A 27,633-nucleotide genomic window follows, 5' to 3' on the forward strand; every position below is an offset into this window, starting at 1 on the left:
TTATTATTAATAATTAATTAATAATACTACTATTTAATAATAAACAAACCCTTCCCTATAGAAGATTAAATATAGATTTTTTCATGTATGTATATATACATTGTAAAGCTGAACTCTAGGCACACAAAAAAAAATTAAATATTATCCTCAATAGGGATATAAATTCACTTTGTGTACACCAAATGCCTTTGCAAACCCAGATATTACCTTGTAAACACAGCAGTGACATCACCATAGCCTCTGCAGAGCGAGGCTATGGTGATGGGAGGGGCCCAGCAGCTCCATCCACTACAGGAGGGGGCGGGGACAAGACCAGTCCCCCTGCACAAGCAGAGAGGGCAGCAGTGAGTGGTCTTTATTCCAGGAAGTCTCACACTTCGCTTTCACTTCATTGTCAGGATTGCGCACATTTGTTCATCAGAGTAGCCCCCCCCCCCCCCAGGTGTCCTGGCCACACAGGGCTACTGAGGACAGGAAGCCGCAGGCACGTCTAGAGGGACGCAGAGGAGGTCATGTGACGTGTAACATGGGCTGGTAAATAGACTCCTATAGGCTGTGTGTAGCTGTGACACCCAGAAGGACGATGGAGCCGGCTGTGCTGAGACATTTGCTGTCCTCGGTAATTCTGGGCTCTGTGATCCATGGCTCCGGAGTGAGCGCACTGAACAATGGCCTGGCCCTCACCCCTCCGATGGGCTGGCTACACTGGCAGAGGTTCCTGTGTCAGACTGACTGCAAAAACTATCCGTCTTCTTGTATCAAGTAAGTATGGAAGGTCAGGTGATCCTGAGAATGTTTAGAGGAAGTGACAGAAGGGCGTATTCATACATTCACCGAACATTCACTGCAGGTGAATGCCCCTTGGGGCTCGTGTACACGGCTGTGTTTGTTTCAGTCATTTACAATAAAATAGGTTTGTTTTCCTTTAAATCTCGTGTTTGGCTGCATGCGATTTATACACACCCTGATATATCTCTGACCATCCCCTGTATCCTGTCTGCAGTCTCTGACCGTCTCCTGTACTATGTCCGCAGTCTCTGACCATCTCCTGTATCATGTCTGCAGTCTCTGACCATCTCCTGTATCATGTCTGCAGTCTCTGACCATCTCCTGTATCATGTCTGCAGTCTCTGACCATCTCCTGTATCATGTCCGCAGTCTCTGACCATCTCCTGTACCATGTCCGCAGTCTCTGACCATCTCCTGTACCATGTCTGCAGTCTCTGACCATCTCCTGTACCATGTCTGCAGTCTCTGACCATCTCCTGTACCATGTCTGCAGTCTCTGACCATCTCCTGTATCCTGTCTGCAGTCTCTGACCATCTCCTGTATCGTGTCCGCAGTCTCTGACCATCTCCTGTATCCTGTCTGCAGTCTCTGACCATCTCCTGTATCATGTCTGCAGTCTCTGACCATCCCCTGTATCCTGTCTGCAGTCTCTGACCATCCCCTGTATCCTGTCTGCAGTCTCTGACCATCCCCTGTATCCTGTCTGCAGTCTCTGACCATCTCCTGTATCCTGTCTGCAGTCTCTGACCATCTCCTGTATCATGTCTGCAGTCTCTGACCATCTCCTGTATCATGTCTGCAGTCTCTGACCATCTCCTGTATCATGTCTGCAGTCTCTGACCATCTCCTGTATCATGTCTGCAGTCTCTGACCATCTCCTGTATCATGTCTGCAGTCTCTGACCATCTCCTGTATCATGCCTGCAGTCTCTGACCATCTCCTGTATCATGTCTGCAGTCTCTGACCATCTCCTGTACTATGTCCGCAGTCTCTGACCATCTCCTGTATCGTGTCCGCAGTCTCTGACCATCTCCTGTATCGTGTCCGCAGTCTCTGACCATCTCCTGTATCCTGTCTGCAGTCTCTGACCATCTCCTGTATCCTGTCTGCAGTCTCTGACCGTCTCCTGTATCATGTCTGCAGTCTCTGACCATCTCCTGTATCATGTCTGCAGTCTTTGACCATCTCTAGTGTCATGTCCTAAACTTCAGCCGCCATCTTTTTATTCTCCAAGGCCTCTCCTTTTTTTAAAAATATCTATTTTCTTGGGGATTTAAAGTCATTTTCAAGAAAACAAAACGGGCATTTTTAATTCCTGAAAAGTGAAATAAAAATTGTCCGCCATGAAACGGTTACCCAGCAGTCTCAGTGTTCAAGTAGATGACTCAGATGTCCTCAGGTGCTTGTTGCTCCAGTAGAATCACCTGACGGGGAGATGGTAACACCGAGTCCTTTTTGGAAGTCTTTTTTTTTTTTTTTTGCAAATAAACAATCTTTCTCCATAAATCTCGGCCAAAATGTATTCAGCTATCTTTTTTTGTAAAAAAAAATAAAATAACCCAAATTAGTATATAACCAAAAATTATAATTTTAAGAATAGTCTTACATTTTTATTTTTTTTATATTATTTGTTTTTTGTTTTTTTTTAGTTTATAACCAAAAATTATAATTTTTTTAAAAATGTGTTTTACATGTTTTTTTTTATATATTATTATTTGTGGGTTTTTTTTGTTTATAACCAAAATTTTATAATTTTTTTTTTTTTTTTTACATTTTTATTTTTTTATATTATTATTTGTGGGGTTTTTTTTTAGTTTATAACCAGAAATTATAATTTTTTAAAAAAAAGTTTTACTTTTTTTTTTACATACCGTCACCCTAGCAGTATAGTGTCACCATAGTGACATTGTACGACTTGTGGGGGGTGATGAAGATTTTTTTTCTTTTTTTTTACACTGATTGCTTTTACACCCATAAAGGCTGTAAAAGCAATCATTTCTCCTTCTCTCTGGCTGCATTCCTGCAGCCATTGAGAAATACTGTGAGAGCTGTGATTGGTCACAGCTTGTCACATGGTACAAGGCTGTTGTGAATAGCCCTGTACCATGTGACCTCTGTGATCATTTACAGATTTCACATGTAGTAGGCAATGATGTCAGGAAGTGACATCTTGTTTACTACTGCTCATGTGATCACTGATTGGCCAATCAGGAATCACATGAATCAGGACCTCACACATTGGTCCCGTACAGCGATCCTCTGGACACAGCATGCATCGGATCACGGTGCCACGCTCTCCCAGGGAGCGTGCACAGGCAGTGAATGTGGGGGCCGTTTATACATGGCAACCCGCTTCAGCACTGCTCCCGTCCGGCCGTTTATGTACATAAACGGACGGGAAGTGGTTCAGAAAACATGGAATCACAAGAAAAGCCAAAATATTTCCAGGGCTCAGGTGCTGATAGTAAATACAGAGATTACTGGACAACGGATTACAAAGTGAGAAGATAAAGTGGTGCTCATTTGGGAGGCCATCAACATGCATTTGCACCATTTCACCTTTTTACTTTGTCAAGTTCTGTAATCTATTTATTATCTGAGCCTGAATTTCTCAACTGGGGTTCCTCCAGAGGTTGCTGGGGGGTTTCTTGAGCTGTATAGTACCGGGGCCAACACTACTAGGTAGAGCCAGCACCATGCCACTCATAATCTTAGCTGTCTTTATGGGTGGCATTCTGACCACCACTGTAAGAGTTGCCTTCTGCTGACCACCACTGTAAGAGTTGCCTTCTTCTACTTATCACCACTGTAAGAGTTGCCTTCTTCTACTGACCACCACCGTAAGAGTTGCCTTCTTCTACCGACCACCACCGTAAGAGTTGCCTTCTTCTACCGACCACCACCGTAAGAGTTGCCTTCTTCTACCGACCACCACCGTAAGAGTTGCCTTCTTCTACCGACCACCACCGTAAGAGTTGCCTTCTTCTACCGACCACCACCGTAAGAGTTGCCTTCTTCTACCGACCACCACCGTAAGAGTTGCCTTCTTCTACCGACCACCACCGTAAGAGTTGCCTTCTTCTACCGACCACCACCGTAAGAGTTGCCTTCTTCTACCGACCACCACCGTAAGAGTTGCCTTCTTCTACCGCCCACCACCGTAAGAGTTGCCTTCTTCTACCGCCCACCACCGTAAGAGTTGCCTTCTTCTACCGCCCACCACCGTAAGAGTTGCCTTCTTCTACCGCCCACCACCGTAAGAGTTGCCTTCTTCTACCGCCCACCACCGTAAGAGTTGCCTTCTTCTACCGCCCACCACCGTAAGAGTTGCCTTCTTCTACCGCCCACCACCGTAAGAGTTGCCTTCTTCTACCGCCCACCACCGTAAGAGTTGCCTTCTTCTACCGCCCACCACCGTAAGAGTTGCCTTCTTCTACCGCCCACCACCGTAAGAGTTGCCTTCTTCTACCGACCACCACCGTAAGAGTTGCCTTCTACTGACCACCACCGTAAGAGTTGCATTCTTCTACTGACCACTAATGTAAGGGGCATTTTACCATTTGACCCCTCAGGAATTAATAAGGGTTCCTCAAGACCTGAAAATAAGATCAGGGATTCCTCTGGAATAAAAAGGTTGAGAAGGCTGAGCTCTGATAAAGGAGGAGAGTTGAACCCCTAAAACATGTTGGATTTTCTTGTGGCCTTCTGTTGTGTACCACAAAGACTTGCCCTGGCCAAAAGTTTTGAGAATAACACCAATATTAATTTTCACAAAGTTTGCTGCTTCAGTGTTTTTAGATCTTTTTGTCAGATGTTACTATGGTGTACTGAAGTATAATTACAAGCATTCCATAAATGTCAAAGGATTTTATTGACCATTACATGAAGTTTATGCAAAGAGTCAATATTTGCAGTGTTGACCCTTCTTCTTCAAGACCTCTGCACTTCGCCCCGGTCAATCAGCTTCTGGGCCACATCCTGACTGAATGGCAGCTCATTCAATCAGCTGCTTGGAGTTTTTTAGAATTTGTGGAGGTTTTTGTTCGCCTGCCTCTTGAGGATGGACCACAAGTTCTCAATGGGATTGAGGTCTGGGGAGTTTCTTGGCCATGGACCCAAAATTTCGATGTTTTGTTTCCCAAGCCGTTTAGCTATCACTTTTGCCTTATGGCAAGGTGTTCCATCATGCTGGAAAAGGCATTGTTCCTCACCAAACTGTTCTTGGATGGTTGGGAGAAGTTGGTCTTGGAGGATGTTTGTAACGGACCACCTGACAGCACCTCTATCAGTCCCCTGATAGAGTCTCCCCAGAGTGCGGAGTCTAAGTACCTGACAGGCGCAGCCTAGGTCCTAGTGCCTGCCCAGTACTGTCATAGATGACGGGCGCGCCTGGGTCCTAGTGCCATGCTGCCTGTATGTCTTGACAGACACCTACGCATGTGTAGACCCATGCGTCGCGATGGTCCCTGACAATGTTTTTGTACCATTCTGTTCTTAGGAAAAATTTGGAGTGAGCCCACTTCCTTGGGCGAGAAGCAACTCCACACTTGAATGGTCTCAGGATGCTTTACTGTTGGCATGACACAGGACTGATGGAAGCGCTCACCTTTACTTCTCCGAATGCCCCAAACAATCGGAAAGGGGATTTATCACTGAAAATGACTTTACCCCAGTCCTGAGCAGTCCAATTCCTGGACCTTTTGCAGAATATCCATTGGTCCCTGATGTTTTTCCTGGAGAGAAGTGGCTTCTTTGCTGCTCTTCTTGACACCAGGCCATCCTCCAAAAGTCTTCTCCTGTGCATACCGATGCATCACACCTGCTTCTGCCATCCCTGCACAAGCCCTGCACTGGTGGTGCCCCGATCCCGCAGCTGAATCAATTTTAGGAGACAGTCCCGGCATTTGCTGGACTTTCTTTGGCACCCTGAAGCCTTCTTCACAATGACTGAACCTCTCTCCTTGAAGTTCTTGATGATCCAATAAATGGTTGATTTGGTTTATATAATTTATATTGGTGCAATCTTAGTGCAATCATGCCCCACTGTTGGGGTCTCTGGGAGGAATTATGCCCTATTGTTTGGTGTCAGAGAGATATTACCCCAAGGGCCAAATAAAAGCAAGAAAAGGGCCACATCCGGTCCCCAAGCCGCAGTTTGAAGACCACTGCTCCGAACCAATGTTTTGTCTCCAGTTGTTATTATTTATCCGTGTATTCTTTAAATTTAGCCCTGATAAAGGAGGAAGGTATAATCACTGAAACACGTTGGCTTGTTTTCCTTGGACTTCTATTTTGACATAAATACTCTTGGACTTGAACCCTTTGGTGTTGCGTTCTTGGTTTCTCGACATCCCATCATGTTAGAGAGTCATTTTCCTCTACAATATTGACCTATCTTCACACGGAGGAACTAGATTCCCTTTGGATCCTGTACTTTCTAACCACACTTTTCAAAGGTTATTATTACTGTTCAGTGTTGGGTCAGAACCTACAAAGTGGATTTGTGGGGGTGCCAACGGATGAGCAGCACTGTGGGAGGGAGGTACTTATGTGTGCCTTACCCATCCTGCAATGGAGGGCATCTGTTATTTTTGCCCTAAACTGGCAAAGTACGTGTTTTCTTTAAAAGATAAAAATTAACTTGAAACTCTCTGAAGGCAGCAGATGGATCCATCGTCTAAAGGTCATTTTTAACTGCCCTGCTACATTTTCTGAAGGAAGAAGTTAACCGCTTCCATCCCGGGCACTTTACCCCCCTCCTGCCCAGGCCAATTTTTAGGTTTCAGCGCTCTCACACTTTGAATGACAATTGCGCGGTCATACAACATTGTACCCAAACTAAAATGTTATTTCTTCACACAACTAGAGCTTTCTTTTGGTGGTAATTAATCACCGCCGGGGTTTTTATTTTTTGCTAAATTAACAAAAAAAGACACACGTTTTTCTTTGTTTCTGTTATAAAAGTTTGCAAATAAATAATTGTTCTTCATAAATTTAGGCCGAGATGTATTCTGCTACATGTCTTTGGTGAAAATAACCCAAATTAGGATGTATTATTTAGTTTGTAGGAAAGTTATAGAGTTCACAAACTATGGTATAGATCTGAATATTGATCAATCCTCAAGTACTGACAGCCAATCTAATTTCTTGAGGTCCAAGAATGTCAGAACGGTACAGATATCCCCCAAATGTCAGGACGGTACAGATATCCCCCAAATGTCAGGACGGTACAGATATCCCCCCAAATGTCAGGACGGTACAGATATCCCCCCAAATGTCAGGACGGTACAGATATCCCCCAAATGACCCCTTTTTGCAAAGTAGACAGTCCGACGTACTTCATAACAGGCATGGCGAGTTTTTTGACGTCATTTTTTTTTGTCATAATTTTTCGGAAATTAAAAAATTAAAAAAATAATTTTCACTATTTTTTTTTTTTTACATATTGTCACCAGTTCAGTACAGCGTCATCATATAACTGGCATGGCGGTGATCAGGGACACTGACTGGTGACCGTATGGAAAAAAAAATATTTATACATTTTTTTTTTCTTTTTTATTACATTTTTTTTATTACATTTTTTTTCATATTTCACTATGACCAAGGTAGTACAATGTTACCATAGTACTACGGCCGCACATTTGCGTTCTCTTAAAGGACATATGTGCTGAGAGCGCGCGCCCTGCATGCTCCCAGCACACATGTCCAGTACTCACTTAAAGGTCCCGATCTCCTATTTCGATCGGGACCTTTCCCGATCATGTGACTGCCGTGACGATGCGCCACGGTGGTCACGTGACCCTAAACCCCATCCTGCTGGCTTCTGAAACTCTTAAAGGGCCGGGAGGCGCCGGCGTGAAGGGATTTAACACCTTTCCTTGTGATGGCCGGTGTTCTTGCAAGCTATCTTGTATGTGAGAATACTGTTGTTGTTGCTGCTTGCCCACCGCTGGCCTAGATTGTCTGACCCCGATCATATCTACTGCCCTGTCGCTGACTCTGCCCTTTCCTATTACTTCCTTGCCTGCCGCCTGCTTCCACTTCCACTTACTGTGTTTGTGGTTTTTGTTCGCCTGCCTCCTGAGGATGGACCATTGCGTCACCACATCCCACGCGTTACGTCACGCCAACACGTGACTTCCTGAGGAAGTGAGGGGGATTGATCCATCGCTGTACCTTATACCTTCTGAAGTGGGTCCTGGTTGGTGCAATATTGTTTCAGAAAGGCTTTTTGGTCCTGTAGGGTCACTCCGTGAAGGTGAGGGGGCACTCCGCCTAGTGTCGGATTTCCTCCTTTTTGTGTATACACCTTTATAAAACACCAGCACAATTAAAGGACTATAGAACACCTTCACTGATTAACCACTTCCAGTCCAGACGCTTTCACCCCCCTTCCAGTCCGGACGCTTTCACCCCCCCCCCCTTTCCAGTCCGGACGCTTTCACCCCCCCCCCCTTTCCAGTCCGGACGCTTTCACCCCCCCCCCCTTTCCAGTCCGGACGCTTTCACCCCCCCCCTTTCCAGTCCGGACGCTTTCACCCCCCCCCTTTCCAGTCCGGACGCTTTCACCCCCCCCTTTCCAGTCCGGACGCTTTCACCCCCCCCTTTCCAGTCCGGACGCTTTCACCCCCCCCTTTCCAGTCCGGACGCTTTCACCCCCCCCTTTCCAGTCCGGACGCTTTCACCCCCCCCTTTCCAGTCCGGACGCTTTCACCCCCCCCTTTCCAGTCCGGACGCTTTCACCCCCCCCTTTCCAGTCCGGACGCTTTCACCCCCCCCTTTCCAGTCCGGACGCTTTCACCCCCCCCTTTCCAGTTCGGACGCTTTCACCCCCCCCTTTCCAGTTCGGACGCTTTCACCCCCCCCCTTTCCAGTTCGGACGCTTTCACCCCCCCCCTTTCCAGTCCGGACGCTTTCACCCCCCCCTTTCCAGTCCGGACGCTTTCACCCCCCCCCTTTCCAGTCCGGACGCTTTCACCCCCCCCCCCTTTCCAGTCCGGACGCTTTCACCCCCCCCCCCTTTCCAGTCCGGACGCTTTCACCCCCCCCCTTTCCAGTCCGGACGCTTTCACCCCCCCCCTTTCCAGTCCGGACGCTTTCACCCCCCCCCTTTCCAGTCCGGACGCTTTCACCCCCCCCCTTTCCAGTCCGGACGCTTTCACCCCCCCCTTTCCAGTCCGGACGCTTTCACCCCCCCCTTTCCAGTCCGGACGCTTTCACCCCCCCCCCCCCTTTCCAGTCCGGACGCTTTCACCCCCCCCCCCTTTCCAGTCCGGACGCTTTCACCCCCCCCTTTCCAGTCCGGACGCTTTCACCCCCCTTCCTGTCCAGGCCAATTTTCAGCTTTCAGTGCTAACACACTTTGAATGACAATTGCGCGGTCGTGCAACACTGTACCTATATGAATTTTATACCATTTTTTTTTTTTTTTAACCAGATAAAGCTTTATTTTGGTAGCATTTATTCACCACTGGGATTTTTCTTTGCTATGTAAATGAAAAAGTCCAAAAATTTTGAAAGTGTTTTTCTTATAAAATTTTGCAAATAAATATTTCATCATAAATCTTGGCCAAAATTTATTCCGTTATCTTTTTAGTAAAAAAAAAAAAACAAAAAAACAAATTAGTTTAGTTTATAACCAAAAATTATAATTTTTAACTTTTTTTTTTTTTTTTATATTATTACGGTCACCCTAGCAGTACAGTGTCCCCATGGTGACACTGTACTACTTGTGGGGGGAGATGAAGATTTTTTTTTTACACTGATTTCTTTTACACCCATAAAGGCTGTAAAAGCAATCATTTCTCCTTCTCTCTGTCTGCATTCTTGCAGCCATTGAGAACTACTGTGTGAGCTGTGATTGGTCACAGCTTGTCACATGGTACAAGGCTGTTGTGAATAGCCCTGTACCATGTGACCTCTGTGATCATTCACAGATTTCGTACGTAGTAAGCAATGATGTCACAAGTGACATCTTGCTTACTACTCTGCATGTGATCACTGATTGGCCAATAAGTGATCACATGATCGGGATCTCGCAGAGAGGTCCCGTACGACGATCGGTGTTCCACTGTGTCTGGAGGACACAGCGGGCACCGGATCGCGGTGCTGTGCGCTCCCAGGGAGCGCGCACAAGCAGGGGGCGAGGAGGCCGTTTATAAACCACCACCCGACCCTGCACTGCCGCCATCTGGCCGGTTATATACAACGGCCTGACAGGAGATGGTTAAGGTGTTTTGGACTTTATGGTTTTGGTTGGATCACATGGAGTTTATGTGATTTCATTATGTTGGGTCATTCATATGTCTTGTTAGGACTAATCTTGGTCCATATTATTTGTGTCACTTATTTAACTATTCATCCACTATTCCCCTATTTAGGGGTCACTATTATATGGTTCACTTTTATTTATTCATCACTAGTTTCATTTTTTCTGTATGTTCTGTCTGATCATTTTCTTTAGCAACCGAGTTACGTTACATAAGCCTTGTGACTTATTTTCACTGTGTACAGTTTTGTCTGGACGCTGACTAGTCTTTCCTGCTGCCTGCCTTGACTTCTGTCTGGACACCGACTAGTCTTTCCTGCTGCCTTCCTTGTCTTCTGCCTGGACACCAACTAGTCTTTCCTGCTGCCTGCCTTGACTTCTGTCTGGACACCAACTAGTCTTTCCTGCTGCCTGCCTTGACTTCTGTCTGGACACCGACTAGTCTTTCCTGCCTTGATTTCTGCCTGGACACCGACTAGTCTTTCCTGCTGCCTGTCTTGACTTCTGACTGTACACCGACTAATCTTTCCTGCTGCCTGCCTTGTCTTCTGCCTGGACACCGACTAGTCTTTCCTGCTGCCTGTCTTGACTTTTGTCTGGACACCGACTAGTCTTTCCTGCTGACTGCCTTGATTTCTGGCTGGACACCGACTAGTCTTTCCTGCTGCCTGCCTTGACTTTTGTCTGGACACCGACTAGTCTTTCCTGCTGACTGCCTTGATTTCTGGCTGGACACCGACTAGTCTTTCCTGCTGCCTTCCTTGTCTTCTGCCTGGACACCAACTAGTCTTTCATGCTGCCTGTCTTGACTTCTATCTGGGCCTCGACTAGTCTTTCCTGCTGCTTGACCTTAGTCTTGACACCGACTAGTCTTTCCTGCTGCTTACCTTGACACCAAATGCTCTGTTGCTTGCCACCTGCCTCAACCTCTGCTCATACTCAGACCTTTCACTATATTGTACCCCATCTCCACAGTTTAGCTACCCTGTTCCTGTGATGCCTTAATGGGGCAACCCTGAGGGCCACAACCTGGTGTCACAGCAAAGTAGCTCATGGGCATCTAGGGTCACCAGTCAACCACTCACGGGGGTACCTTAGTGAAGACCAAGTTGTCACTTGAACTCTGCACCTTGGGTGCTCGAGCCCATGTCATCTCACAGGGGTGTCAATCATAACATTTTTAATATTCACAAAATATTGGCATGTTTTAAAAGGGCCATTCACACCCATGCTTGAATGGACCCTAAAAAGTACATTGTGTTGAATATTACATTTCAGTTGGGCCATTCATGAGGTTTAATGCACCAAAACATGGACCTGTTTTTGGCCAACATCTCTGTGTTCTGCAATGAAGGGTCAGGTGTGTTGACACGCATTAAGATTTTAGTGGGATGTGCCCCATGACGCCGGACACAAACGTGATGTATGATCCATACTAGTAGGATCCCCAGAGAAGCTGGAAATCCTTGGACTAGGCAACACCAATACGGTGATCTCCACTAGCTTCCAGGTCCCATGCCAAGCAGCTGCCCTGCTGCATTGTCCATCAAGAGATCGCTTTGCACTTTCTCAGTGAATGCAAAGCATTCTCTGATTTGATGAGGTGGAGTTGTGACATCATGATCTCCACCTCGTCAAGTCAGAGAATCCTTTGCATTCGTTGAGAAATGTCAAAAGCATCCTCTAAATGGTGATCTGTCCAGAGGCTGTGTTCATAACGTAGCAGGGCAGTTGCTTGGCATGGGACCCGGAAGCCTAACGAATGCAGGAGGTTGCTTGCCATTCAGATAAAACTCTTTTATTTTCCCAATGAATGCAACATTTTTTCTGATTGGACGAGGTAGATATCAGGATATCACTGCCACCCTCTCCACCTCTTCTAATCGGAGAATGCTTTGCAGGCTACCTCTTGTGTTTGGGACCTAGAAGCTAGTGGAGATCATCGTGGTAGAGGTGCCTACTACAGTGATTTCCAACTTCTGCAAGGATCCCACAGGTACGGCACATGCATAGTTCCGTTGCTCCAATCTGGTTCAATGTAACTATGTAAAAATTGCCATACCTGGAATTCTCCTTTAATTTTTGCTTTTCAGAAGTCCTACCATGGAGCAGTTTCAGGGTTGTGCAGCAGTGCAATTGAGTGTAGCACCAAACCACTACTAATTTCAGGGCTCATAACAACACGTTAAAGTTTCACCAAATTGCTGTAAAGGTCTAGTGAACCCACAAAGAATTGCCATTATGAACCCCAAAGTGCAGTTAACCTCACCCTAAGCAATGTCCACATGTGATGCTGAGCCTCCATGATTTAAAGAACTGAAATCCAATGAATAAAAGGGGCAAAATGGGGACAGTCAGACTGGGGAGGAAAGGTCTAGATCAAGGGTCTCCAAACCTACTAAACCAAGGGGCAGTTTACTGTCCTTAAGACATGAGGAGGGCCAGACTGGGGTTAGTGGTAGTAGAAAATGCCTCATTGTTGGTATTATGGAAGGAACAGGGGTGGACTGACAACTCATGGGGCCCCCCGGGCAAAAAGGGATCATGGGGCCCCTGTGTCCTTGCCCGCACAGAAACCACACCCAAAAAAGCCTATAAAAAGGTACCAGGGGCGTCTCATGGGGCCCCCTACTGACCCTGGGCCCTCGGGCAGTGCCCGAGTGCTCGAACGGTCAGTCCACCCCTGGGAAGGAATATTGCCCTATCGTTGGAATCAGTGGAGGAATAGTGCCCTGTCATTGGTGTCAGTGGGAGGAATAGTGCCCCATCATTGGTATCAGTGGGAGGAATAGTGCCCCGTCATTGGTATCAGTGGGAGGAATAGTGCCCCCTCATTGGTGTCAGTGGGAGAATAGTGCCCCATCATTGGTGTCAGTGGGAGGAATAGTGCCCCATCATTGGTGTCAGTGGGAGGAATAGTGCCCCGTCATTGGTATCAATGGGAGGAATAGTGCCTCATCATTGGTGTCAGTGGGAGGAATAGTGCCCCGTCATTGGTGTCAGTGGGAGGAATAGTGTCCCATCATTGGTGTCAGTGGGAGGAATAGTGTCCCATCATTGGTGTCAGTGGGAGGAATAGTGTCCCATCATTGCTATCAGTAGAGCAACAGTGTCCCATCATTTCTATTAGTAGGAGAAATTGTGCCCCATTAAGGGTGTCAGTGGAGAAATATTGCCCCATCATTGGTATTAGTAGGAACAACAGTGCTCCATCATTGCTATTTTTGGGAGGCATTGTGCCCCATCATTGGTGTCAGTGGAAGGAATTGTGCCCCATTGTTGGTGTCAGTAGAAGGAATTGTGCCTCATCATTGGTGTCAGTGGAGGAATATTGGCCCATCATTGGTATCAGTGGAGGAATAGTGCCCCATTGTTGGTATCAGTGGGAAGAATAGTGCCCCATCATTGGTGTCAGTGGGAGGAATAGTGCCCCATCATTTGTGTAAGTGGGAGGAATAATGCCCCATCATTGGTGTCAGTGGGAGGAATAGTGCCGCATCATTGGTATCAGTGGGAGGAATAGTGCCCCATCATTGGTGTCAGTGGGAGGAATAATGCCCCATCATTGGTGTTAGTGGGAGGAATAGTGTCCCATCATTGTTATCAGTGGGAGGAATAGTGCCCCATCATTGGTGTCAGTGGAAGGAATAGTGCCCCATCATTGGTATCAGTGGGAGGAATAGTGCCCCATCATTGGAGTCAGTGGAAGGAATAGTGCCCCATCATTGGAGTCAGTGGAAGGAATAGTGCCCCATCATTGGTGTCAGTGGAAGGAATAGTGCCCCATCATTGGTGTCAGTGGAAGGAATAGTGCCCCATCATTGGTGTCAGTGGAAGGAATAGTGCCCCATCATTGGTGTCAGTGGGAGGAATAGTGCCCCATCATTGGTATCAGTGGGAGGAATAGTGCCCCATCATTGGTATCAGTGGAAGGAATAGTGCCCCATCATTGGTGTCAGTGGGGGAAATAGAGCTCCATCTTTGGTGTCAGTGGGAAGAATAATGTCCTGATGTTGGAGTCAGTGGATGGAATGGGTCCCTAAGGGCAAGCAAAAGGCCACATCTGGCCCCTGGGACACAGTTTGGAGACCACTGGGCTACATGATGCTGGACATCATCCCGCCAGGAAAAAGGGGGGCTCTAATTGACTTGCTGCAGCTCACTTCAACTTCATTCTTTCCCAGTGAACAGCTCTTCATGCAGATGGCGGACATCATGGTGTCCAATGGATGGCTGAAAGCAGGATATAAATATGTGTGCATTGATGACTGCTGGCTGGCTCCAAACAGAGACAAGAACAACAGGCTACAGGCTGACCCGGACCGATTCCCAGGAGGCATCAAGAAACTCGCTGATTATGTGAGTCACATACAGTTGACATTTGTTTTAGTAAAACATTTATATTGCAGCTCCCCAGTTCTTAAATGTGGTGGCTGCCTTCAATTTCTTTGTCTTTTTTATTTTCACCTTGTAATCCTACCAGTAAGTCTATTATTTTTTATTTTCTTTAACAGGCCAAGCTGTCCATCAAAAATGGCAGTTGAAACCCCAAAAAATGTAATGCACTATATTGCTAAAAGTATTGGGACGCCTGCCCTTATGCGCACATGACCTTTAATGGCCCCCCAGTCTTGGTCTGTAGGGTTCAGTATTGAGTTGGCCCTGCCCTTTCCACACACATGACCTTTAATGGCCCCCCAGTCTTAGTCCGTAGGGTTCAATATTGAGTTGGCCCCGCCCTTTGCACCTATAACAGCTTCACCTCTTCTGGGAAGGCCGTCCACAAGGTTTAGGAGGGTGTCTATGGGAAGGTTGGACCATTCTTCCAGAAGCACATTTGTCAGGTCAGGCACTGATGTCGGGGGAGGAGGCCTGGCTCACAGTCTCCGCTCTAATTCATCCCAAAGGTGTTCTATGGGGTTGAGGTCAGGACTCTGTGCAGGACAGTCAAGTTCCTCCACCCCAAACTGGCTCCTCCATGTCTTTATGGACCTTGCTTTGTGCACTGGTGGGCAGTCATGTTGGAACAGGAAGGGGCCATCACCAAACTCTTCCCACAAAGTTGGGAGCATGAAATTGTCCAAAATGTCGCCTTAAGAGTTCCCTTCACTGGAACTAGGGGGCCAAGCCCAACCCCTGAATAACAACCCCACACCAACCCCCCACCTCCCCCCCACCAAAATTTACATTTGGCACAATGCAGTCAGGCAAGTACCGTTCTCCAACCCCCAAACCCAGACACGTCCATCGGATTGCCAGACAGAGAAGTGTGATTGGTCACTCCAGAGAACACGTCTCCACTGCTCTAGAGTCCAGTGGCGGCGTGCTTTACACCATGGCATCCGACGCTTTGCATTGGACTTGGTGATGGAAGGCTTGGATGCAGCTGCTCGGCCATGGAAACCCATTCCATGAAGCTTTCTACGCACTGTTGTTGGGCTCATCTGAAGGCCACACCAAGTTTGGAGGTCTTTAGCTATTGACTCTGCAGACAGTTGGTGACTTCTGCATGCGCTGACCCCGCCCTGTCATGTGACGTGACCTACCACTTGGTGGCTGAGTTGCTGTTGTTCCCAGTTGCTTCCACTTTGTTATAATCCCACTAACAGTTGAGTGTGGAATATTTAGTAGCCAGGAAATGTCACGGATGGACTTATTGCACAGGTGACAACCTATCACGGGACCACGCTTGGAGTCACTGAGCTCCTGAGAGCGACCCATTCTTTCACCAATGTTTGTAGAAGCCGTCTGCATGCCTAGGGGCTTGATTGTATACCCCTGTGTCCATGGAGGGGATTGGAACACGTGAATCACATGATATGGAGGGGATTGGAACACTTGAATCACATGATTGGGAGGGGATTGGAACACCTGAATCACATGATTTGGAGGGGATTGGAACACCTGAATCACATGATTTGGAGGGGATTGGAACACCTGAATCACATGATTTGGAAGGGTGTCCAAATATTTTTGGCAATATATTGCAGCTTACCAATCCTAAATATGGTGGTTGCATTAGTTTTCATTTTATAGGCTTTTTCCCCCTTTATTTCCAACTGGTGATCCTACCAGTAAGTTTATTTTACAGCTTCCTTTAACAGCCCAAGTTGTCCATCAAAAACGGCAGTTGGAACCTCAAAAAATGTAATAAATTACAGCTTACCAATGCATGATTGCACTAGTTTTTCTTTTTAAGGTTGTTTTCCTTTATTTCCACCTGGTGATCCTGTCAGTAAGTCTGTTATTTTTCAGCTTCCTTTAACAGACCTAGCTGTCCAGAAAAATTGGCAGTTGAGACAAACGATCAGCATTTATTTATATAGAACTTTTATCCCAAATGGAAAATCTGTTGCTGCAGCTGCTTATAGATTGTTAGCTGGATTTTGGCTTTAATTTATTAATCAAGTCCAGCTAAATCTGCTACTTTATCCAACCCCCCCCCCGACGGACAATGCTGCTGTTCAAAGGTGTCTCCATTGTTCCCGTATCCTAAATCCGAACTCCAGCCAACACTTTTTAGGTAATTACAGCAATCGATTTTTTTTTTTTCCTGCATTAGAGCACCCCCGCTATGGATGAAGGAGCACAGGGGGCACCTTTTGAAGAGCAACATTCAGAAGGGGGAGAGTCAGAGGTACTAGCAGATTTAGATACACTAACAAATCGAAGCAATACTCCAGTTCACCCTGTAGTTAGAGCAACTTTTTTTCCCTTTTGGGATAAATGTTTTACATAAAAGCTGATCATTTTAAGCACCTCTTGTCAGTGGTAAATGGTTTGTTTCATCCCTGCAACTGACACTTTTGCTGGACAGCTTGTTCCGTTAGAATTTGGGAAATAACAGACTTACTGACCAGATCACCAGGTGAAAAAAGCCTAAAAAACCAATGCAGCCATCACATCTAAGGATTGGTAAGAAGCAGGGGTGGACTGAACTCATGGGGCCCCAGGGCAATAGAGGATCATGGGGCAGGGGCCCAGGATTATGTGGCAGTGTCACATTTACCAGCCCCTGCTTTTCCTGAATGAACACAATGAGTGATCAGTACCGATCACTCACTGTATTCATTCCTACCTGGAGCATAGTTTTTTTTGGGGGGAGGGGGGCCCTGGCAAGTTGGCTGTATGGGGCCCTGTTGTTTCTAGCAGCAGCCCTGTACCAGCCCCTTCCATTCCTGAATGAACACAATGAGTGATAGGTACCAATCACTCACTATGTTCATTCAAAACTGAAGCATAGAAAACTGTTTTGTTTGTGGGAATGGGGGGCCCTGTTAAGTTGGTTGTATTGGGCCCTGTGGTTTCAACAGCAGCCCTGGTCACTGCAGTTGTAGACCATTGTTTACTTCCTCCAACCCCCTAACCAGGGGCAGACTGACAATTCATGGGGCCCCTGGGCAATAGGGGATCATGGGGCCCCTGTGTCCTTCCCCAAACTCAAAAAAGCCTATGAAAAAGGTACCGGGGCATCTCATGGGGCCCGCTACTGGCCTAGGGCCCTCGGGCAGTGCCCGAGTTTCCAAATGGTCAGTCCGCCCCTGGTAAGAAGCAATGTATTACTTTTTTGCTTTGGGGTTTAATATGCAGATCTAAAAGGCAGATTAATGCCGCTTTGTACTCATTATAGAAACTGATCTGGTTTTCTTAGATGCATGACCGCGGCCTACTGTTTGGAATATATCAAGACGTGGGCAACAAAACCTGCGCCGGATTTCCAGGAAGTCGAGATTTTTATGAGTTGGATGCACAAACGTTTGCAGACTGGGGGGTGGACCTACTGAAATTTGATGGATGTAATTATGGAACTCTGGAGGATCTGGAAGAAGGTGAGACAAAGCTGTGTTGTATATGAAGAAGGAAGGGCAATACAACTGCCTTCCTTTACTGCTGTCTCAATGCAAACACCTATTATTGAACCTTTATACGAGCCGCCACTGTGTGGAGGACCAGCGACGCTGAATATTTAGAGCTGTCCCACTTGCATCCTTACCTTTTAAAGAAGAATTTCAGGTATGGATACTATTACATAGTTATATAGTTCCTGCTTGGACCACCTATATATATATATATATATATACACCATACCTGGGGGGTCCTGTTAGAACCCTGGTGTCCAACAATGTGGCCCTTAGGCACTTTTTGTGCCGCCCTCAAGGCCACTGCTCTCTTGCCCTGTTATAGCAATGATCTCTAGCAGTCTCATGTAATACATCTCAGGTCTAAGATTGTCAAATGGAGCATGTCCCCAGTCTCCAATAACTCCTATAGCACGTCCTTAGTCTCCATCATCTCCTCTAGCTTGTCCCCAGTCTCAAAAGTCCTCTAGCTTGTCCCCAGTCTCTAAAAAGACCTATAGAGTGTCCCCAGTCTCCAACAATTCCTATAGCATGTCCCCAATTTCCATCATCTCTTATAGCATGTCCCCAGTCTCCATCATCCTCAATAGCATGTCGCCAGTCTCCCAACAACTCCTATAGCATGGCCCCAACAAATCCTATAGCATGTCCCCAGTCGCCAACAACTCCTATAGCATGTCCCCAGTCTTCAACAACTCCTATGGCATGTTCTTAGTCTCCAACATCTCCTCTAGCTTGTCTCCAGTCTCTAAAGTCCTATAGAGTGTCCCCAGTCTCCAACAACTCCTATAGCATGTCCCTAGTCTCCAACAATTCCTATAGCATGTCCCCAGTTTCCATCATCTCTCATAGCATGTCCCCAGTCTCCATCATCCTCAATAGCATGTCCCCAGTCTCCAACAACTCCTATAGCATGTCCCCAGTCCCTGACAACTCCTATAGCATGTCCAAAGTCTCTCTCATCTCCTATAGCATGTCCCCAGTCTTCAACTACTCCTATAGCATGTCCCCAGCAACTCCTATAGCATGTCCAAAGTCTCTATCATTTCCTGTAGCATGTCCAAAGTCTTCAACTACCCCTATAGCATGTCCTCAGTCTCCGACAACTCCTATAACATGTCCCCAGTCTCCAACAACTCCAAGGCTTCATCCTTAGGCCTCTTCTTTTCTATCTCTACGCCTCCTCCCTGAGCCATTTTGATAACCTCCTATCACTTCCAGTACCAACTCTACGCTGACGACACCCAGATCCATTTCTTTACTCCCCAGCTCACCCAGTCTTCAAAAACTCCTCTATAATGTCCTCAGTCTCCAACAACTCCTATAGCATGTCCCCAGTCTCCAACAACTCCTATAGCATGTCCCCAGTCTCCAACAACTCCTATAGCATGTCCCCAGTCTCCAACAACTCCTATAGCGTGTCCTTAGTCTCCAACAACGCCTATAGCATGTCCCCAGTCCCCAACAACTCCTATAGCATGTCCAAAGTCTCTATCACCTCCTATAGCACGTCCCCAGTCTCCAACAACTCCTATAGCATGTCCCCAGTCTCCAACAACTCCTATAGCATGTCCCCAGTCTCCAACAACTCCTATAGCATGTCCCCAGTCTCCAACATCTCCTATAGCATGTCCCCAGTCTCCAACATCTCCTATAGCATGTTCACAGTCTCTGACCATTTCTTGTATTATGTCTGCAGTCCCTGACTATCTCTTGTATCATGCCCATAGTCTTTGACTGTATCTTGTTGCATATCTAAAACAAATGGCCATTACTCCATACTCATCTTTCCGTTGCCTTTGACACAATCGACCACACACTCCTCCCCTGTAAACCACTGCCTTGGCCTCCGTCACTCTGCTCTTTTTTGGTTCTCCTTTTACCTTTCTCAGCGCACTTTCAGCTTCACATACAACATCAACATCTCCGCTCCTCTTCCTGTTGGGGAACCTCAAGGCTTCATCCTTGGGCCCCTCCTTTTCTATCTCTACGCCTCCTCCCTGGGCCATTTTGATAACCTCCCATCACTTCCAGTACCACCTCTACGCTGACAACACCCAGATCCATTTCTTTACTCCCCAGCTCACCCCCCGATCTCCTCAAGCATCACAAATCTCTTTCTAAAACCGAGCTTGTAATATTTCCTCCTCTCCGATCCCCCACGCCTTACTTTACCATTAAGATCAACAGCACACTCACTGGTCCCACCCCACATGCCGGGGTGCTAGGTGTAGTCCTAGACCAGCAATGGGCAAACTACGGCCCGGCGGACCTTTTAATCCGGCCCGTGGAGCGTGATACTGTCAGGATGGCTGTCAGGAGACTGGTGTAGCATGAAAATCTGTCTCCTATGAGGATCTGTCCCCCTCGACGTATCTGCGCATGTGCCGGAGATCGCCGATCGGCTGCTAATGCCTGAAACTGGCACATGCGCAGATACGTCGAGGGGGACAGATCCTCATAGGAGACAGATTTTCATGCTACACCGGAACGGCGCGGGAACACGGCTAGAGGAACGCGAGGAGCAAAGGTAAGTGAATTGACACAGGGGGGACTTGGGGACTTAATATGGGGAATTAATTACTATAGGGGGGATGAATTACTATATGGGGGATGAATTGCTATATGGGGGATGAATTACTATATGGGGGATGAATTACTATCTGGGAGATGAATTACTATCTGGGGGATGAATTACTATGGGGGATGAATTACTATATGGGGGATTAATTACTATGGGGGATGAATTACTATATGGGGGATGAATTACTATATGGGGGATGAATTACTATATGGGGGATGAATTACTATATGGGGGATGAATTACTATGGGGGATGAATTACTATGGGGGATGAATTACTATGGGGGATGAATTACTATATGGGGGATGAATTACTATATGGGGGATGAATTACTATATGGGGGATGAATTACTATATGGGGGATGAATTACTATGGGGGATGAATTACTATGGGGGATGAATTACTATATGGGGGATGAATTACTATGCTTACTATGGGGGAATATTACTATACTTACTATGGGTGACACATACACATCATTCATCTACTCTTGGTCCGGCCCCCGGGTCCAATATATGAACCCATTGCGGCCCTCAAGTCAGAAAGTTTGCCCACCCCTGTCCTAGACTCTGATCTCTCCTTTGGGCCCCGCATCCAATCACTGGCTAAATCCTGCCACCTCAACCTTCGCAACATCTCCAGAACTCTCCCCTATTAACCACAACATACAAAGCCATCCACAACACTGCCCCTAGTTACATCACCAACCTCCTCTGCAGATATCGTCCAAATCGTCCACTCCGCTCCTCCCAAGACATCTTGCTCTTTAGCTCCCTTGTTACCTCCTTCCATGCTCGCCTCCAGGATGTTTCCAGAACCTCTCCCATCCTCTGGAAATCCCTATCCCAGTACGTCCAGTACTCCCTACCCCAGCTCCCACCCTGACTGCCTGCAATCTTTGAAAATTAAGCTATTCAGGTAATCAGATCATCCCCTGCAGCTATCACCTTTTGTACCACCTCTCGCTTCCTTTAGATTGTAAGCTCCATGAGCAAGGCCCTCCTATTTCTTCTGTATTGTAATTGTACTGTCCCCCTTTATATTGTAAATCGCTGCGCAAACTGCTGGCACTATATAAATCCTGTATAATAATAATAATCTGCTGTCTCCAAAAATGAATATACACTGAATTATATGTGTGGCCCTTTGGTGATGTTGGGAGCTGCACTTGAGGAGGAAAGTTGACTGCCACTGCACTGCTCTAGAAGCTGATAAACACTGTAGTAGGCACTGCTACTACACAGCCACTTCAGTGATCTCCAGTAGCTTCCAGGTCCCATACCAAGCGGCTACCCTGCTACATTCTGAACACAGCCGCTGGGTAGGGTACCATTTAGATAATGCTTTGATTCTCTCAATGAATGCAAATAATTCACTGACTAGATGAGGTGGAGATCATGATGTCACAACCCCACCTCTCCACCTCATCAAATCATTGGGAAAGTGCAAAACGATTTTTAGATGGCTCAATGCAGCAGGGCAGCTACTTGGACTTGGAAGCTAGTGAAGAGCAGCATTTTCTCAACCTTTTTACCCTAGAGAAGCTTTCAAAATATTTTTCAGGTCTCAGGGAACACCAATGTATCAGGAGTCAATGGGGAAAAATGTCCCCTTACATTGGCTGTCAGTAGGAAGAATGCTCCTTACATTGGAGGTCAGTGGGAAGAAAGCTCCTTACATTGGTGGTCAGTAGGAAGAATGCTTCTTACATTGGTGGTCAATGGGAATGATGTACCTTCTATTGATGGTCAGTGGGAAAAATGCCCCTTACTTTGGTGGTCAGTAGGAAGAATGCTCCTTACATTGGTGGTCAGTGGGAAGAATGCTCCTTACATTGGTGGTCAGTGGGAAGAATGCCCCTTACATTGGTGGTCAGGGGGAAGAATGTCCCTTACATTGGGGGTCAGTGGGAAGAATGTCCCTTACATTGGTGGTCAGTAGGAAGAATGTCCATTACATTGGTGGTCTATGGGAATTATGTCCCTTCTATTGATGGTCAGTGGGAAAAATGCCCCTTACTTTGGTGGTCAGTAGGAAGAATGCTCCTTACATTGGTGGTCAGTGGGAAGAATGTCCCTTACATTGGTGGTCAGTGGGAAGAATGCCCCTTACATTGGTGGTCAGTGGGAAGAAGGCTCCTTACATTGGTGGTCAGTGGGAAGAATTTCCCTTACATTGGAGGTCAGTGGGAAGAATGTCCCTTACATTGGGGGTCAGTGGGAAGAATGCTCCTTACATTGGGGGTCAGTGGGAAGAATGCTCCTTACATTGGTGGTCAGTGGGAACAATGTCCCTCCGTTGGTGGTCAGTGGGAACAATGTCCTCTTACCGTAATGGTCACAATGCCACCCTTACAGATAGATAAAAGGATTATTTGTGTCATGCCACTGACTCTTCAAGAAACTATGCAGGTACTATCAGATGGGAGCTCAATTAGCCACAGCTCAAGGGACCCCTACCAACCTCTGGAAGAAACTTGGGGTTCCACAGAACCCTGGTTAGGAGCAGCTGTTCTAGAGGGATCCCAAAGGTATGGTATACACATACCAAGCTGGACCAATGTAACTATGTAAAAAATTGCCATGCCTAAACTTCAGCTTTAAGGTCTTGTCAGCCCTGGAAACAAGTCAGGCCTACAATCCATGCATAGAGAGAGACACTATCCAGTCACATGAGCATCAGGAAAACGTTAAAAAAAAAAAAAAGTTATAAGTATTGAGATTTATTATGAAGTGTATGCAGGAAAGATGAGAACAACGGGAGGGCAACATTTTAAACTAGGTGGTAGTATTGATTTCCTTCTAGTTTAATTGTTCCTATAAGACCTATCAGGTCTTCTCATCCAACATCAGTACCTGACCTCAACCCTAATCAACATCTTTGGGATCAGGTCTTCTCATCCTTATCCTTACGTCCTTAGAAGTATACTACAAATATATGTGAACATATCACCATTTTTGTTTTTTTCCTGCACATACACAGCCAAGCATTTTATGAGGAACCTTATGTTAATACTGGGTTGGGTCTCCCTTATGTTTTTGGCACGGGTTCCACGTTCCATAAACAAGCCTTTAAGATTCTGTTCCATGTTGACATGGAAATTTTTTAAGATTTGTTAGCTACACATTCATGCTGTGAATCTCCAATACGCCCACATGCCAGAGGTGTTCTACTAGATTCAGATCAGTAGGCCGGCCAAAAAAATCTGTGTGCCTTAACAGGTTCATCATACCAGGCTACATTTTTCCAGTCTTCATCTATCCAGTTTTGGTGATCCTGTGCCTACTCCACCCTCAGCTGTTTTTGGCTTACAGAAACCCATTGTGGTCTTTTGCACAGCCATGTAAAAGTTTGATGTGTTGTGCATTCTGTGGTGCTCTCCACAGTTGAAAAGGGTGGTTATTTGAGTTACCGTAGCCTAGTGTCCCCTCCAACCAGTCTGGCCATTTTCTTCTGACCCGTCTTATTAGCCAGGCATTTCTGTCCTTAGATCTAACACTCACTGGATGTTTTTGGTTTTTCCACAGTTTTAGGAAAACAAGTCAGTTCTTACAGAACCAGCCCATCTGGCTTTTAACTACTGGCATATGAAACCTAAATATACATCCCATCCTTTATGCTACTCTATCGTTGCAGGGTACCGTCGTATGGCGATTGCGTTAAACCGTACCGGGAGAGATATTGTATATTCCTGTGAATGGCCGCTGTATGCTCGTCAAGAAGCACATGTAAGTGGAATAATATACTTTCAACGGTTATAGTCTGTATGTTTCTTCTTGGTCTGATTCAGAAGATTTCTAGTTTCAAAAGTAGGGGTAGATCCCCTGGTTATTAGCTTAAAGTAAATGCAAAAATAAAAATGAAATATATTGCAGCTTACAAGTCCCTGGATGAGCTGGAAGCATTAACTTCTCAGATTCAGATCCACAAAGACATGGTTTGACCATTTTCATGTGGAGGAACTTGAGTGTCCTTCACAGAGCCCTGACTTTAACCCAACTAAACCATTTTGGGATCAGGTCTTTTCATCCAACATCAGGACCTGACCTCAACCCTACTGAACACCTTTGGGATCAGGTCTTCTCAGTTAACATCAGTACCTGACTTCAACCCTACTAAACCCCTTTGGGATCAGGTTTTCTCATCCAACATTACGACCTGACCTCAACCCTACTGAACATCTTTGGGACCAGGTCTTCTCATTTAACATCAGGACCTGACTTCAACCCTACTAAACCCCTTTGGGATCAGGTCTTCTCATCCAACATTACGACCTGACCTCAACCCTACTGAACATCTTTAGGACCAGGTCTTCTCATTTAACATCAGTACCTGACTTCAACCCTACTAAACCCCTTTGGGATCAGGTCTTCTCATTCAACATTACGACCTGACCTCAACCCTACTGAACATCTTTGGGACCAGGTCTTCTCATTTAACATCGGGATCTGACTTCAACCCTACAGAAAACCTTTGAGATAAGTTCTTCTTATCCAACATCAGTACCCGACCTCAACCCTACTGAACGTCTTCGGGATCAGGTCTTCTCATCCAACATCAGGACTGATCAATCCTACTGAACATCTTTGGAAAAAATTACAACACCACCACAAATTTAGTTGAGGCAAAAAATAACCTGGTAAACATTTCAACCCTTCCCCACTTTATCGCAACCTGAAAATAAGCATTTTGGCTTTACATAAAATTTAAACTAAGACACAACAATCCATAACAATAATAATCACCTGCACCATTGTACCTCTACGCTGCACCGAAAGCTTGTAGCATTATTTTCCTGGTAACAAAAACAATAGATTCATATTCATGTAGTTGCAACTTTGTAAAAATCTATATTTTTGAAATTCTTTTAATGATAAAACTTATTTTTTTACAATTCTTAGGTTAACTATACGGAAGTTGCTGAATACTGCAACTCATGGAGAAATTTTGGTGATATTGATGACTCATGGGCAAGTGTGAAGATGATCTTGGATTTTACCGCCACTCTCCAAGAACAGCTGGTTCCTGCAGCGGGTCCAGGAGCTTGGAACGATCCAGACATGGTGAGGGAATAACAGTTCTATTTTAAGACATTACCACATAAATTAGATACTGTATATAGAATGTTTTCTTCCATAAAAAATTGCAGCCATTTTGAAAATCCTAAATGTGAAAAATTGAAACTTGACCAGTATTGCCTAACAACTTGGTATAGATTATGACCAATCCATGCCTACAGTGGTTCCAACAGTGATGGTGGTGTTCTCTCTTTTGCTGTAATGGTGTTAATGTAGTATTTATTACCTGGCTATAGAGGTGCTAATATGGAGGGCAGTAGTGATCACATTCTAGAAGTGGAGGAATAAAGAAAGTTTTTAGGGGTGCAGAATGTGTTATCACAAGGCCCAGGTAGTGGGTTGCTTAGTAGACCCCATACTGATGAGAAGATATATGGAAACTTTAATTGGCACTTTATCCATTAGATGCACTAGGCAATATTCCACTCCTGTTTGCCTCACAATTTTTTTTTTTTTGTTCGCCCCGTCCTCCAGCCACCATTCTGGCTTAGGCGAGAATATCCTCATCTGCTCTCTGAAGCCTCCTGGGATATACACGTCACATATCCCAAGATGGTTCAGGTTCCATACAACAGTTGGAGATGCGATGCATCATCAGGGGACCCGAATCAGGAAGAGCTAACCGGCTCCTTATGACATCAGCAAGATGGCAGCATGGGACCCAGTGTGTGACAGTAGCAGGGGCGGACTGACCATTTGGAAACTCGGGCACTGCCCGAGGGCTCGGGGTCAGTAGGGGGCCCCATGAGATGCCCCTGGTACCTTTTTTCATAGGCTTTTTTGAGTTTGGTCAAAGACACAGTGGCCCCATGATCCCCTATTGCCCGGGGGCCCCATGAGTTGTCAGTCCGCCCCTGGACAGTAGTGCAATGGATTACAGTGGGACAATGCTAGATTCACTCGAAAGGTGAGTATATGAATTGTGCAAAACACCAGAGAAAAAGATACAAGGGAAAAAAACACGGGGTAAACGAAGTTCCTCTATTAGTGATTCACTCTATATAGAAGAGCAAAGATCCATAGGCAAAGTGAATGAAGAGTTAAAAGAAGCACAACATGTCTATAAAACCAATCGTATATATCAGGTAACGTCCACCTACGGCTCCGGGGCCAACAAATCCACTACCTCAAGCATCAAATGCAGTCAGGGTTCAGGCTTTCTGACAGCCCTGGATGCTGACTGTTGGAATACAATATCTGGCAGGAGACATTCATCCATCAATACCGACGTGGTTGAACAAGAGAAATCGTATAGTATGGTCAGCTTTACATTTTGAAAGTCTTGGTTTTGCCAGGAAAGCCTGCAACCAATTGCCTTTTTATCCCATTACATTTTTGTCCTTGGGCTCAGTTGCATCCAGAACCGCTAGTATAGACCAGGGGTGTCAAACTGGCGGCCCTCCAGCTGTTGCCAAACTACAAGTCCCATCATGCCTCTGCCTTTGAGAGTCATGCTTGTAACTGTCAGTCTTGCAATGCCTCATGGGACTTGTAGTTTGGCAACAGCTGGAGGGCCGCTAGCTTGACGTCTGTGATGTAGGACATTTTGCTGAAGGACTAACAGCAACTCCACACATTTCATTCCTGTGTTTCCTTCTTCAGGGCTGATTGATGTGTTTAACCCCTCGCCTACAGGGCACTTCTACCCCCTTCCTGCCTACAGGGCACTTCTACCCCCTTCCTGCCTACCGGGCACTTCTACCCCCTTCCTGCCTACCGGGCACTTCTACCCCCTTCCTGCCTACCGGGCACTTATACCCCCTTCCGGCCTACAGGGCACTTATACCCCCTTCCTGCCCAGGCCAATTTCCAGCTTTCAGCGCTGTCACACTTTGAATGACAATTGCGCGGTCATGCAACACTGTACCCATATGAAATTTTTATCATTTTTTTGAAACAGACAGAGCTTTCTTTTGGTGGTATTTAATCACCTCGGGGATTTTTATTTTTTCTTAAACAAACCAAAAACCACTGAAAATTTTGAAGACAAAAATTTTTTAGTTTTTGTTATACAATTTTGTAAATATGTGATTTTTCTCCTTCAATGATGTGCG

At 46.1% G+C, this 27,633-nt stretch overlaps 1 protein-coding gene across 1 annotated transcript in view; it reads left to right on the top strand.

The window, feature by feature from the left end:
* The first annotated feature begins 392 nt into the window (after positions 1 to 392).
* Positions 393 to 27,633, top strand: part of GLA (galactosidase alpha) — a 38,673-nt gene continuing 11,432 nt past the window's right edge. The window contains exons 1-5 of the mRNA XM_089663687.1: positions 393 to 762; positions 14,243 to 14,417; positions 17,710 to 17,887; positions 24,138 to 24,229; positions 25,403 to 25,564. Of these exons, the coding sequence (XP_089519813.1) occupies positions 584 to 762; positions 14,243 to 14,417; positions 17,710 to 17,887; positions 24,138 to 24,229; positions 25,403 to 25,564 (786 nt within the window). The 5' untranslated portion in view covers positions 393 to 583. The remainder of the gene's footprint in view (positions 763 to 14,242; positions 14,418 to 17,709; positions 17,888 to 24,137; positions 24,230 to 25,402; positions 25,565 to 27,633) is intronic.

Source organism: Staurois parvus, unplaced genomic scaffold (genome assembly GCF_062004578.1).
Source record: "Staurois parvus isolate SC_StPar_1 unplaced genomic scaffold, SC_StPar_1.0 ptg001748l, whole genome shotgun sequence".
NCBI classification, from domain to species: domain Eukaryota; kingdom Metazoa; phylum Chordata; class Amphibia; order Anura; family Ranidae; genus Staurois; species Staurois parvus.